Here is a 15,613-nt window from a genome sequence, read left to right as displayed (position 1 = left end):
TGAGGCTGACAGGGGCGAGTCAGATTCTCCAATGAGAATCTATAACAGGAGAGAAGGAGGGAAAGAGAGATAATTTTTACCTCTGGGGAGTCAGTATGAGACAGACTTTTTTGAGTATATTTGTCTGGAAGTCTCCTGCAGTGGAAGGCGGTGCATGCCCTCTCTATGCTTTTCAGTACTTCTTTAGAGTTGGGGAAGGGAGACCATAAAAAGAGGAAAGAGGCTGATTCTTTTATTTTCCTGGAGGAATTTATGTTTGATGCTCCTCCATTTGATGCTGCTGTTTTTATTTCCACCATCAACCTGCCCACTCCTTTTTTTCCTCCTTTTTTTGATCACTTGTTCGTTCTCTTTATCGCTCTCACTCTCTTTTCGCACTTCTTTCCTTGAGCCACTCTGCATGCAAAGCCACAGCTCAGTGAAACACTGAAGTCTTCTGGGAGAGCAAATGTCATTTCACAGACATTACATCCAGTCTGTTTTGCCACAGGGAGGGTGTGGGTAATTTTGATCTCGTGCCACCCACCAACACAAATGCATACACACACATCGTATTTGACCTCATCTAACTTGGCATCCAGGATGGCCGGATGCTTGAGCTTTGGCCCAGAATGCAGCCGCAAATGTCACAGCTACGCAGTGACAATAGTGGGGAGCGTAAACATCAGCCATCCCTCTGGCCCTCTCTGCTCTCTCAACAGTAGCTAAGCCAGTACTATAGCTGTCATCTTTTAGGCAACATCCACCAACACTGCTATCATTTTTTTTTCCTGCCACCTTCAGTTGCTTGCTAATGTAACGGAGACAACACGTGTGGTTCAGAGGGTGAACTTCTGGATTCAGCAAGACAGCCTGTGGTTACCCTCTCAGCTAAAGATCTGTCCGCCAGAGGAGAGCAGAGAGTTTCCAGTCAGCGCTGTACTTGGCAGCCCTGCCAGATGAGGCTGTTTGCTGGTGTGATGTGAGGTGTGCTCCAGGAGTCAAAGTGCGACACTCTGCGCGCTGCACTACAACGGTGCAGCTAAAGAGCCGAGACGCCTCGTTAAATATGTAGTGCCACCGACCCACTTCAAGCTGTTCCTTTACTTCACACGTAAGAAGCAGTGGCAGCAAACACTCGCTCTCGGCTCTACACACTCACTAACATGCACACATTCAAGCATCCACACTCGCACATGTAAATACAGGAAACACAAGCAGCTTACACAGCTGTAAAAGCTTCTCCAAGCTGTTAAATTGTTTCTCCGGTTGTGTGTCACTGGGTTAGAATAGATGCAGGTGTCTGTCCAGTGTAGGTGTGTGTATCTGCTGGAAAATAGCTCTGATGGGAGACACAAGTGGTTTTCAGGTGTTTGGAGAGAACAGCACCCCATCAGGACCTACTGTATTTTAGATGAAATGGCAGCAGTGTTTGTGTTGACGGGAATAATTGCACCTTTGGGTGTGCTGTGTGTAGGAGAAAGTGTATAGAATATTTTTAGTGTTTGTTTAAAGCTGCTTGGAGAATTTGCTGTACTTCTGTGTGCCAAAATGTTTAGACAATCGTATTTATATATATATCGCTTTGTAAATTCCTGTTTTTTCCTTATCTGAATCAAGGGTCTAAGTAGAGAGGTTGTTGTATGCTTTGCAGATTGTGATTTGTGATATTGGGCTATATGAATAAAACTGACTTAACTTGAAACATAAAAGAATAATTGGATATACAAGCTGTATATTGATCTTAAGAGACCCTGACGACTGCAGGTGTTACAGTCATCTCTGCCATCGACCTCCTGCATCATGCTGGAAGAGGCAAAACACAGACAGACAGATAAAAAAAAAAAAGAAAAGAAAAACGCCTCGGGAGGTTTCATTACAAACGTTAAGTAGAGCAGAAAGGCTCTGTACCATCCACAGAAAAATTAACACTCAGCCCATGGGGTTCAACAATTCTATGGCACAAGATTTGCACTAGGCACACCACTTCAACACAATGTGGATATGAAGAAGGAGACACATTTCCTGATTTTTTACTCGTATTAATATCTTTGACTATTTTTTTCTCTATTACACACACGTTTTGCATAAATCTAACCACTGTTATGCCAACAATGGCAACGATTCAGTCATTTCCCATTTTGAATAAGTTGGAAAAGCCTCTGCAGTTGGCACTAAAATCTTCCATTGATATACAAATGAGTGGACAATAATTTCTTCCAAGCAAGCTGACTTAAGCTTCTTACTCAAAGGCAAATATTACTACTTTTCCACATTTAACTGCTAAATTAATCAATGACAGTGCATGGCTGTCACTTTTTCAAAACATCAAGTGTTAAAGAATGAGCGCTACCATGTTCTATGTTCACATTAATTCAAATGCTACACACACGGACTAAGCAGGAGAACAGGAGAATTAACGTCACATTCATTAGTGCTGCCCTACATATAGGAATAGTCTTCACAATTTCTCAGGATTTACCCGCAGTTTTTGCTTTTGTGGTGTTAAATCCAAAATCCTTCTGTGTATCTCTTTTCGGGTGGCTTTGTGTGCGCATTCATTAAGTCTCGCTTGTTTTCTCCATATTGCATTAGTGAGGAGATCGTTCACATTTTAAGAATGTCCCCGTGTTGTTGAAGTTCAAGGCACTGCCTATTTGAACACATCATATGTGTTCAAATAGGTGTTGTGTTCACATCATATGCCTGTGATGTTCACATCATATGCCCTAATACATATCAAGGTGATATCAGAGTGTTGACCTATCATTGGCCTATCTATGGTACATGTATGCTGTAACACTCATGATACTCACTATTGAAAAAAGAGCCACAGTGCACCTAGTCCAAGGCTGTGCACATACTGCAGGTGTTTAAATAAGATAAAGCATAAAACCTGTATGTATGAGACGGTTGCAAGAACAAAGATCTCACGCGCTATCATTAAAGGCAATTTCCCAAATGTTTGCCTATGTACAGAGTACATTTCATAAAATGCTTTTACTCAGGCTTAAGTATATGCTGAGCAAACATGATTCCCGTTCCATGAAGTGTTTGTTATCTGCGGTTGTGCAGTTATTAATGTGGATAGGTGCTGGAATGACTCCCAGAGTTTTCACACACTACTACTCCTCTTTTCTCCTCCCCAGGGGTGTTGTTAGCCTGCGTGTCCCCTGACAGCTCGCTCTACATAATGAGGCTGACAGACCAAAACAAACACAGGTATAGAATATAGGTAGGCAAAAAAGTAAAAAAAAAAAAAAAAACACCTCGCAGCAAGTAGAGCCAAAGGAGTTGGAGGAACGAGGTGGGCAACTTACTGTCTTTGCTGTGTCTGGCTGGGGCAGAGTATGAGTCATAATTCTGCTTTCTTTCCCCTGTCTTTTGCTTCCCCATTCTGTGTTTTTTTTTTTTTTTTAATCTTTCATTCACTTCTTTTCCTGCCCTGCAGTACACAGATACAGTTGGCCATGGCCCTGTAAAGGCACAGGGCAATAACCGATGGTGAGATAATGCACTGTACTATCTCCTCTTTCTTTACTCCTCTTTTCCTTTCTCTCGGCCTCCTGCCATCGTCTCTGCCCCTCTCCCTCTCCAGGTGTGCTGGTGGCTGGGGCTAAATGATGAACAGAGCCACAGTGTCTGCTGTCTCTAATGGGGACATTATGCAGGAGGATGGGAGAAGTGCTCACACCAGCCTCGTAAATCACACACTCCTGTAGAGAGACTCACTGCAAGGCCTCACTGCTCCACTAACCCTGCAATAGATACACACATACAAAAGGGGGAAAAAAACCTACTGAGGCACATGCACAAACACACATGGACATATGCAAACACATATTGAGTATTTGCATACATAGACATGTAAACACACTTACACAAATACACATCTGCACTTGTGCTGCTACCGCACAGCCCATTTGCCTGACCTCCAGCACGCAGTCACCATTTGCCATGTAACTACTGACACAGTTCGCTTACATCTGTCCAGTGACAGCACCTCTGCCAACAGGACAGTGTGCTACACCAGAGCTTGTGTCAATGTGATTGAAGTTTGACAGAGCAGTTAAAGCATTATTAGTGCTCCCTGTCACAGCCCAGCAGACACAGAGGCCTGCCGGTGGCACAGGTGAGGTAAACACAGGCCCCATTTAGCATATTACCCATCAGTCAACACGACAGGCAAAGCAGATAAAGAAATGCACACCCACTGTGAGTGGGAAAACAAGCACTCCAGTCTGCCCCGTCTCACAATGAGGGCTATATGAAGGTATTTTGGCAGGTGTGTGTCTGTGCACAAGCAACCCACCTACACACACATATACCCACATTTATACCTGCACGCTGAAGAATACCACACAGAGACACATGCCTCTCTGAGCACACACAGGCTGATGACAGAAGAGGCATTATCGGACGTGGAATATCTCCAGGAGATGCCTCACATACCTAATTGACTGTGATGAGCTGGTGCCAGCATGCTTTGATGCTTTCTTTTTTTCTTTTCTTTTTATTTTAATTAATCCCTCAATTTCCACTTTACCTGCACAAAGATAATCTGGGGAAATCCACAAAATGGGGATTTCTTCTGTTGGGTTTATGAGCCACAAATCCTTGGAAATATCCCCAACTGCCGATGCGCAGCTTGATGCTGCTACAAATATGCTAATCTGAAAAATCCGAGGTGAGGAATTTGATTTATTATCTGACTCAGTACAAATACTGCTTCACAACAACATACTCCATTTGACACCTGTGATGTTGGAAGTGAAAAAAAAATGTCAACTTCCACTTCCAGGATCAGTTAGAGGGAGAAAAAACCTTGCCAGTTAAGACAGGAGCAATACTCTTGGGACTTAGCACACACACTAACAATGGTAAGCTTTTAACAGTTAGCATGTTGCCAGAAGGCAGGGGGCCATGATGTGGCAACAGGGACTCAGCCAACAGAGCTGTTTGGACTAGAAACAGGCAGCTGGTACTGTGGAAAGAGACCCGTCAAAATGCTCTCTCCTCAAGAGGCCATGAACCAGGTTGACCTTTGCTAGCTCTGTATGACTATATACAAACACATACACTAACAGGAGTATCCTTTGGTAAGTGGCAGTCAGCAGGAGACCATCAGTTGCTTTGTGCCTTTTTACTATGGCTCCCAAGAAGGATGTTAAAAAAAACAAAAAAAAAAGTCAGTGGTAGGTTAAAAAAACAATAGAATGAGACAGACTAACAGAGTGACTGATTCAGCAGACAGAAGGGAGACAGCACGCATATTCTTACCGCAGGGTTTACTGATGTGTCTGCTGATATTTGTCTTACATCTCAGAAATGGCATGAAGCAACCTTTATCCAGCATGATTCCTCCCAGAAGATAATGGATTGTGAACACAAAACCTCCTTCTCAAACTTTGCATCTGCCCCTTCCTCTCTCCTCATCATCAACAGACACACACACACACACATACAGAAGCTCAGACAGAGACAGACATGCTTACACACACACCTCTGTCAACACTCCCCGAGGCAGTAGTGTTAATTCTTCCCAGCCTATTCTCAGTCACACATGGCCGAGGAGGCAGTCGCCAGTGGAGCCTCACTGCTAGATTAACCTTTGCTCTTGCCACAGATCTGTTTTTCAGTGGGACCGACAGTCGGACAGGGGCCATTGCTGGCAGATAGTAACTCATTGTCACAACACTGTCAGCGCTCGGCTCTGCGTTAGTGGCTTTTGAAGAGTGGGACTGTTGACGTGGGCAGGGTGCCAGCCAAGAGGAAAAACAGGCCTACTGCCCCACACAGCACCCAACCTGACCTCTCCCCTCAGGATGTGGGGAAAGGGTGGAGGAGTGTGAGTGTGTGTCGCCTTGTGTTTGTGTGCACACGTGCATACATGTGTGGCGGTGATAGTTGTGAGTGTTTTCTCTGTCCTTTAGCAAGTGCGTATTTTGGCTGCGGATAAATCCCAAAGCTAGAGAAAGAAAAACAATACTGGCACTTTCTTTTCATTTCCCTCAGTGTCTCACTGGTGCACAATGTGTGATCCTGTTTTCCCTGCTCCCCCCTGTGGTCTGTGTTACATTTACCAGAGGAAAAGGTCACATGTCATTGTAAATGTAATGAGCATGCTCTGAAGAAATACAGCCACTGGCACTCAGATTGCGCAGTTAAAACAGGAGCAAGTAGTTCAAAATTGTGAAAACTTCAAGAAAAAACACAACTTGGCTTTTATTAATTCATTTATATTTGTTTTAAATGCTTGTGGGCATTAGTACACACTCCAGTAGAATTAAATGTGAAACCATCACAAGCTTTAGTAAGGCTCTGTGGTTCAGCTAATGGATTGACCCACTTGTGCAGCAGCAGAACTATTCAGTGAGTAAAACCAAAAAGAATCAACTGGCTGTGAAGTATCTGCTTTACTGTAAAAATCAATACTAAATGCCTTTCTCCATTATCATTGGAATACACTTACAACACTCACTGACTGGTCGACATTCTCACTAACAGCTCTCACTTAAGTCAAGTGTTGTGCCGCAACGGAGAAATAAATGCCTTAGACTTTGACGTCTTTTGACTTTGTAGAGTAGATTTCAGAGACTACCGAGAGGAAGCGAGAGACAATGAGAGGGTGAAAATGCGTGATAAAGAGACAACATGACAGGGCTGCTGAACTGCTGTGCTGCAATTTTGATAAGATATTGGCCTTTATGTGGCACCGAGTTCAACCAAGCTGCCAGAGCAAAGGCACAATGGACGGCTAATTTCCTGAGAGCGAAGAATGGTCAGGGGCTTGTGAACATTCCACTTCCACCTGCCTCAGCTGCACTCTGCCAAAATCCGGTTTAAATGACTTATAATATGGTGGAGAGAGAAGGAGGATGAAGGGGAGGAGGGACGGGGCTGAAGCAGCCACGGGCAGCTTTGTACCTCTTTGTGTGCTTTGAATAACACGGAATGGCAAGATAGCACCAAACAAAAGCGGAACAGGAAAAGGCCAATGGAGATTTCCTTTCAACAGCCTCGTGTCTCTCTCTCTCTCTCTCTCTCTCTTGTTCTCTCCCACCCCTCCACCCACCACCATGTTACCCAGGTGAGTTGCTGTGCTGCTAACCATGTGAAAAGCCATTCCTGTCAAAAGGGTTCCCAGGTGGGTAATGTACACTTTAGAGCACCTTATTCTCAACTAAAAGTACGCAGCTGCTGGAAAGTCATGGAACTGAGCTGCTTCTTAATATCAGGATCAGCCTCAAAAGTTGGGCGGGCAGGAGGTGGGAACTTGTTGGGCTGGGAGAGAGAGTGAGAGAGAGAGAAGGATGTGAGTGAAAAAGCGATTTGGGTTTTAATGAAGCGCTGATGAGCCTCACACCCCGGCAGCAATAACTCAAAGTGCGGGTGGAGACACAGGTCTGGCAGGACTAAAAGCTGCACTCGGTATGGCAACAGTATCCTCACACTTCTTAGCCAATGGACTAGATACACATGATGCATATTGTCTCACATCTGGCTTGAAAACCAGTAAAAAGTGCTTCACTTTTGTTGTTCAGAAAATATATATTTTTTTGTTTTCAGGACAGGTTACAGTGTGGCCGTGAGCAGATGTGCGGGGGGACTATATGGTATGTGCGGGTAAAACCCAGTCATGCAGGCAAAAGCACATTAAATGTTCAGATTGATATGTCAAAGTCAGTGGACAGGATCATATAAAATCCCGGGCCAAGTCTAAGCAAGACCTCAGGCCTGTTCCACATTACAGAGAATATAGAAAAATCAAAGCACATTATGTTTATTACACTTCTTGAGTTACGGCATCTTTCATGGTCTTTCCAATAAAAACGTCACAATATTGCTCTTAGTCTTATACAGCCGTACATGATGTATTTTCCTTTTTGCTATGAACAGCTGTGTAGACTGTAAAGATGTAATTGTAGAGGAAATGCTTTTGAGGATCAGACAATGAAAGATTTCACATTTTGCAACTGCATATCCAAAGTAAAGACGTGTAAAACTATAGCAGATTTGAATACTAAGATATGGATAACAGGATTAAAATCATCATGGGTGTAGGCCTTGTCAAATGCATCATGTAAAAACCTGTCTACCCACCAGCTGAAAAGGCTACCGTAATGAAGTACAACATTAAACAGAAAAAAAACTGACTCTGCTTTTATTTGGAATGGATTTTTGAAGAGGATAATAATGTAAGTTGCTCCAGTTTTTGTTGGAATTAGCATGCACCTAAATAAAATGTCACACTGAGGAATTCCATCGTTACCCTGCTGTTGTATTATTGTCCACTGGTTTGATTAAACTACTTTAGTGTCTGCAATGATGATAATGCAACTTATAAGGCATAATTATGTCATCTGCCTCACTGCCCTCTTGGCATCAGCTTTGTTCCATGCAGATTAACCAGTGGCTGTTAGTGGCAAACTGGATGCATTATAGTCAGCTCGGGAGTTCTCTAGATAGAAGTGGCATGAACTGAGCTCAACAACATCAGCAACTGACTCCAAAAAGCTCAGGGTCACTGCCAAAGCTCATATCTCACAGTATCAACTTTTGTCAAAGCTTTGCAGGTTACAGTTTTTAGGAGAATGAGGAAATAGCTTAAGAACAGGAAACAAAAAGTCAAGAAGACTGTTTTTATTGTTATATAACATGTTTTACTTGATGAACAAGTGGGTAGTCACCAGAGGCTACTAGCAGGCACACAAGTATGCCACTTAGCAAAAAAAAAATAAAAAAAAAAAAATTGGCAAGCACTAAACAACCGTTACAGATATTTCATGATAGGTTCATGTATACGCTATACCTGTGATGAAAAAACACACACACACACACACACACACACACAAACACTTTTGTCAGTCAAGTTGACAGGCAAGTCTGTAGAGGCTTTTCATGACTGGATAAATGATGATATAACTAACATTCATAGATGTAGTTAGTGCATATGCATAAACACATGCACGGTTACGCAGTCATACACTCACTTGCGTGAAACTTTCCACTTTTAATCATAAGCTACCATATGTCTCCTTTCTGTAGCTCCCCTGCGGCCTCGCTCTCAGCCAGGCAGCAGAGATTTTGGGGAGTCCACCTGCGATGGTTCCAAATCTAGAAACTCAGTTGCTGAAAACTTCTCCACCTTGTTTCACGGTGGCCTAAAGCCAGTGCTGAGGGTCATGCTCAGTTCAGAAAAGAGCCAGTGGGGGTTATGCGCTAAGAATAGTCTCATGAATACTTATGCCTCAGTAATTAAACTCTTTCGGCTGCACTGTGCTCTCTTTTTCCTCTTTCTGTTTATCTTGAAATTTTGACCCTCACATCCTCATACACCCAAAAGCGTAACTTCCTCTGACTGAAGGAGAGAACAACTCGCCAGCAGAGAAACGACAGACAGCAGGGATTCCAAGACAAACCATGGGCACTTTTACAGTGCAGCACCTGTGCCAGTAGCAATGCACATCTGCCGTGCATCTGCTCATTACAGGTGATTAGCGAGATGATATGGTGTACTCTCCACTGTCTAAATGTTACCCTGCAGTAAATGTACCTGGTGCCTCTCTACATCATAAACAGCACTTACCTAAGAAATACCATTTAGAAACAGGGGAATTTTAAAGCCAGGATATGTGTAAAAACTCATGTTCCCCATCTGTCCTGTTAGGCTTTAGAAAAAGCAAACATAATTCTTGTTGTTGCTTTTTTCTTTATCCCTGGCCTTGGTATCCAAACTCCTGGGTGGGCTTAAAAATAACCTGTCAGACATTACACCTACATCACAGCAAAGATGACCCAACAAGCAAACAAACACACGCAAGACTGACTCAATAATCAGCCCACATACCTACGGAAGACTGCATACCAGAAAACAGCTCCCAGCTTCAGCTACCAAGTAAAAATGTGAAAAGCTCTGTCTTCTATGGTACAATATATGTGGAATGATGGGCTGGGCAAGACAGTAACATTTCAAACCCACAAGTTTCTGTTCACTCTTTTTTTCTCTTTCTCTCTCTCTCTCTCTCTCTCTCTCTCTGTAGGAATGTCAGCACAGTCACAAGGGGAAACTGCAAAACATCCATCTTTTGGACTGTTTGGTTAACCGACAGAGTAAAAAGTCAAAAGGGGGGGGGGGGGGGGGGCAAATAACATTCAAATGTCAAATTAAGTACAATTAAATGCATTCAAGGCAACCTGTGGAATAAAGAGACAAAAGGAATCTCTATCAGTATTCCTAAGGACAGTGAGAATAAACTCTATTAACATAACCATTTACAACAACAAAACAGAGCGCAGAGTTGAGACATGAAGTCACAGGACTCCAAATTGAGAGTCACAGACAACCAATGGTGGGTAATTTGCAAATAATATCAGTAATTGAAGCAATTAACTTTGTTTTGTTGTGGAAAGGAAACCATTTAGACACTCATGCGTTCAAGAACACACACACACACACACATGCACACTCTCAGATACAAAAAAAAAAATACATGCACATAATCTCTCTGTTGCACACATACACACAGACACATAACACATACATACCTTCACCGTTCAGCTACAGCTCACATTATGTCTTTTTAAATATAAAGCCGAAACGCTAAAACCAGCATCATGTACGGTATATATAGCTACTGACAAGACACTTATTATTCACATTAAGAAGTAACAAACTGTTAAAAGGCGTTCCCACATCAGTGTTGTCTCTCTTATTTCCGCAGTGCACCAGATGGTGGTCCTCTCACTCCTTTGTTAACACATTTTTTCTTTAGTGTTATTTTTGTGTCTGCTAAGCCTCAGTCTACCAACAGACAGATGAGGCCTTGGACACAAAGCAGGCTAAAAGCATGCGCCCCTCTATTTTCCACAATGGCTGCTCAGATAACCAGCTCGCAGTCTTTCATGGCGTGATGCAAATCTCTGCCCAGTCGTTAGGGGGAATTTTTCAGCACACCTGCTGAGATGGAAAGGCCCTCTATCAAAACAATGCCACACCAGACAGTTTAAATGAGTTCTGACGCTAGACTGAGAGAGGAAAAGTTCTTTAAAAGCCTTAAGTTATGCATATATTTGTCATGGAGAAGTAGCTCGCTTTCCAAAAATAGCTGGCAGAGACAGCAGCATTTTTTATACTTTCATATGCACAGAAAAAAGTGAAAAGTGTAGAAAGTGTAAGATGCTCCACATTTTATTTAGTTCTTTTTGTATACCAGGCTTTTATTCCAGACAGACACACAGACAGACAAGTCATGGCAGCTGTAAGCTAGCAAACAACACTGGCTGATATTATAATTACCTTGATACTATCATCCTCTAATAATGCAAAACCTTGCTTTTATCTCACAGTGAGGGAGATCCTCTCCCGTGGGCGTTACGAAGAAAATTCTCATTGCAGGATTCATCCTTAGATGTGAGCAGCTTGTGTAGTGCTACATTACAGACAGGAGGGTAATTTTAGTTATGAATTGCATGAGTAAGAAACGGCAGGAAGAAACGGCAATTGGAGGCATTTTTTTTGTGTGGGCGTGTACATGTAACCACTTGTAGACCACTTGTGTTAAAATTTGTCCTTAAAGATATTACGTACATTGTTTGAATAGCTTGTTTACATACTACGTGCCTGCCAATTTGAGCGGAACACTTTGAATTAATGCCTTTAGTTAAATTAATATTGTTTTATAGCAGTATTTCGACCATTTCTTAAGCTATCCAAACCAGAGACACTGTCTCTCCATAGTTTTGGAAGTTAAAGAAGACAATAGGACAGCACCTAATCTGATGATCAATAAGAGGATTTAACTGCGTTCAAAAGACTGCTCATCTACATTCACCACAGCAGCCACAGAAGAATCTTGCAGGGGTTCCCGGAATACTATCTCCTTTTCCCTGTGTTCTTTTCCGGCCCTGCCTTTTCTCCGTGTTCACCTTTCGTCTGTTAATCCCTGTCTTTCATGCCAACAGGAATGGGTGGATTATAGCTGGGAAAGCATTCACACAGCACACAAGCCCCTCACACTCTAGCATTATATCCCCTCTCCAACCCACATGCTCTTCAGCAATTGTCTGTGCTTATGGCGGGAGTGTATATGTGTGCAGCGTATGCTAACCACTATGGGACTTCCATGTAGGTGTGGGATGCGTGTGGGTGGCACAGCGCTTTACAACAGAGTATAATTTACTGGAAACAGTCCATCACTACTTCCTCTAATCCTGTTCAAATTAGCCAGTCTTCTGGAGAGTCGCTCAATACATACATACACACACACACGCACACACACACACACGCACACACACTTATACACGTGCTTACACATTCCACAGCTGCGTCTTTTTAGCAACTTTGGAGAAGGATAAACACACCTGTTTAGAGCAGACCTGTCTGTCTTAGGCACAGTCTAAATGGAGTTAGCTTTTAATCCTTTTCACTCTCCCCTGTCATTCTTAGGCTTTCTTCATCTGTGGACACAGTTAAACCTGACCAGCTATGAACATGCACATGCACGCACACACGCACACACACACAAGCTGCAGTCTCATTTGAGCTGAGCCATTGTGGGACTGAATCAGCAAAGCAAGCACAGTCAGTCTTTCACAGATGATGGGCAAAGACTGGCAGCATCTAATAAAATGGTATTAGACGGTCCAATCTGTTCAGTCCATTTAGAGCTGATGTCTCTGCATTCCTTCCCACTGCAGACATTTTGAGATATGGACTCGTTTTCAGATCTGGTGCAGAGGTAAGCACTACACAAGAGAAGTGTGACCCTCTCTCTCTCTCAGGTCACCTTCACATGCTTGATCAACCATAGATGCACACAAACACACATTTATTCTGGGGTCAGAGCGGGTGCGATTTCTATCAGGCATTAGCACTTGTATTAACACTCCAAAATGGCCACCTAACATTTTAAGACCTCAGAGCTTTCAGTAGTCTAGTGAATGATGGGTGCTCTTTAAGGCACTTAAATCTGCATACAGAGACCCTGACACAAAGCAACACAAGAGCACATGTTCATACACACAAAAGCCATTCAGTGTGTAAGCAACACAGCAGTGAAAATAGATAAACAAAGCTCCAACACACTTAAAAATATCCAGACCAAAAATATCCAGTAAGAGCACCAAACAAACACCAGCACATTTGCAGAAAGAACAGCGACAGCAAGGCTAGGCTATCATAACTCAGAGAGCATGAGAGCATGCACATTTCCATTCCAACCAAAGACACTTGGTTATTCGTGATCTGAAGTGTGTGCGCTACAGATGCTCAATGACTGAGCAGAGAGACATCTCAAACTACACCGCCCCAAATGATGGTTTGGCATTATGTGTCAAGTCAATGCAAGATGGAGCAACATTTAATTAACATTTCTAATTGTGCCTTGAAGGCTGCCTCGATTTAGTGGCAGCTTCATTCGTGGCTGATTGTGATGATGAGGTTAATGGCACTGGATATTTGGCTGCTTGGCAAACAGTAAGGGTGAAGATGCTGCAGGGTCTGCGGTGTGCCTGAAATCCCCACATTCAGGTGTGAGTGAATAGGGACTGTAAGTGTATGCATTTTCACATTGCCATTTGTGTATGTGACAAAGCATGTGGCTTTGAATCATGCCTGAATTGGTCAGTTTGTTCAGAATATTTATTTACTTCTTTTAAGACACTAGCGTTGCTGTCCAAGACCTACACAGCATTTCTTTAGAATATTCAGAGCACGAGTTATGGTGTCTGTCTGTGTCTGTACTTAGAAAACACCATCTTTACCAGGCTAGTTGGTGGCACTGTGTGTTAGCCTGGACGGACAAAGTTGTTGAGCCACTCATTTGAAGCAAATTCCAGTAAAGCCTTCAGCATAGAATTGTGCACAAGCCAAAAGCAAACACACACTTGTAAAGGCACATTTCAGACCACCACACTCAGGCCATATTATTCTGCCTCACTGAGTGCACTTGACTCTCTGCCAGTATAACTGTAAAAGTCACTCCCCTACCTTTCCTACTTCTGCCTACACCCCTGTCCTGATTTCCTCTGCCTTGCTGCACCCTCCTCTCCTTCCCTCTTCAATTCTAGCTCTTCCTCCCATTTCAGAATAAACACTGTAATCCTGAAATGAGTGAGGGACGTAAATGGGCCCTTGTTTTATTGTTAACAAACAGTCTGCAACATAGCAAAGCATTCATTAGGAAGCAGCGCTGAGCAGCCGTTTACAATGGCAGTCCAGCGGAGAAGATGGAATTGGTAGAGCAAAGACAACAGCTGTAAGATAACAAAGACAAACCTGCTAACACAGAAAGAGTCAGAGAGGCACCCAGAGATCTGAAAGCCATTAACTCTGGTGCAGGCTAGGAGAAATGGGGTCTGTGATGGCCTATTTCTGTGGGCTCTATATCTCATCAGGGGCTCTCACCCCAGACTCCATGTTGTGTGATTTATTTGGCCTCAAAATCCTTCTCTCTCTTTCTCTCTCTCTCTCTTTTTTTTTTTTTTTTTTAAATCAAGTGTGTGCATGTGTATGCCCAGTTGTGCAGCCTGCCCCATCTAGGTGTTCCATCACCCAATGGCTTCGAGCTCAGTTGTCATGGAGATGGGACACAGGTGCTCCAATGGCTCCCTAGACACGTGTGATGTCATCAAGGAACAGGAAGAGGAAATAGTTCTGCTCTAAATTTCACTCACATGCAGAACTACTTAATCTTGGCCACAATGTTGTTATGACTCAAAACTTAACTTCAGCAAATTTCTGGGTCACCAATCCATGTCAGGCTATTGAGTCAGTTTTACAATAGTCCATTCACTTTGCACTGCAGGCCAGCTGGTAGGGTATAGCATCCACACGCACTATAGAGACTCTGCAATAAGACCTAGAGCAGTGAGCTCTGTCTATACTAACCCAAATGAAAAGTATGCACCCATCAGGACAGGAATCATGGGGTTAATGCCTGCCTGTCCTCAGGTCTGGACTATGAGGCAGGAAGGGAGCTGCTGTGTCCACCAATCATTTTAGATGATGGAGAAATTTATTAAAATGGGGCAGCTGCTGCTGTGCCAAACCCTAATTAATTTCCCTGTATGTATGTGTGTGTGTGTGAGAGAGAGAGAGAGACTCTGAATGAATATTTTCACACAGGTTTGTGGGTAACATTTGTTTTGTTGAAAGCAGCAGGTTCCAACCTGACTTGTACTCCCTTCGTTGTGAGACAATGTAAAACATGTGAGCTTGGCAAACCAGAGACCTATAGATCAGACAGCCGGCCTCAGCCAGATGGCCCTGGCCAAACAGCCCTCCTCTCCGTCAACCTCAGTACTAATTATGATGTTTACATCAGGGCCGCATATGTCTGCGTAAGTTTACGAGATTCCAAAAGGAACAGAGAGAGATTAGTCTGGTGTGAGTTAAAACTGCACTGCTGAAGTTTTTGCTGAACCCTCACAACTACGTTATTAAGTGTGACGTAGGCATAGCTGGGCAAACAAATGAATGCACTTTGAATGTTTCAGACAGATAAGAGTCTTACTCTCATTACTTGAAAGATGACTTTAAAGAGTTATTTTAATTTCTTGCAGCATAAATCAAGTAGTTTCAAAGTAGGAGTGAGCAATCTTGCCAAAGAAATATCACAATCTATTTAATCAC

The 15,613-nt window shown here is 43.1% G+C and overlaps 1 protein-coding gene across 3 annotated transcripts in view; it reads right to left on the bottom strand.

Annotated features, from left to right (window-relative positions):
• The window catches only part of LOC124069752 (ephrin type-B receptor 1-B), a 145,749-nt gene that overhangs the window by 112,927 nt on the left and 17,209 nt on the right, over positions 1–15,613 (bottom strand). For 2 of the 3 annotated variants that reach the window (XM_046409163.1, XM_046409165.1), the window contains exon 1: positions 5,260–7,016. The exons of the other annotated variant lie outside the window; for it this stretch is intronic. In XM_046409163.1, the coding sequence (XP_046265119.1) occupies positions 5,260–5,335 (76 nt within the window). In that variant the 5' untranslated portion in view covers positions 5,336–7,016. Of the gene's footprint in view, positions 1–5,259; positions 7,017–15,613 lie in introns of those variants that run through there. 3 annotated transcript variants of the gene reach the window in all.

Source organism: Scatophagus argus, chromosome 13, assembly GCF_020382885.2.
Source record: "Scatophagus argus isolate fScaArg1 chromosome 13, fScaArg1.pri, whole genome shotgun sequence".
Taxonomy (NCBI): domain Eukaryota; kingdom Metazoa; phylum Chordata; class Actinopteri; family Scatophagidae; genus Scatophagus; species Scatophagus argus.
The sequence above is the reverse complement of the archived record's forward strand: the minus strand, read 5'-3'. Positions and strand labels throughout refer to the sequence as shown.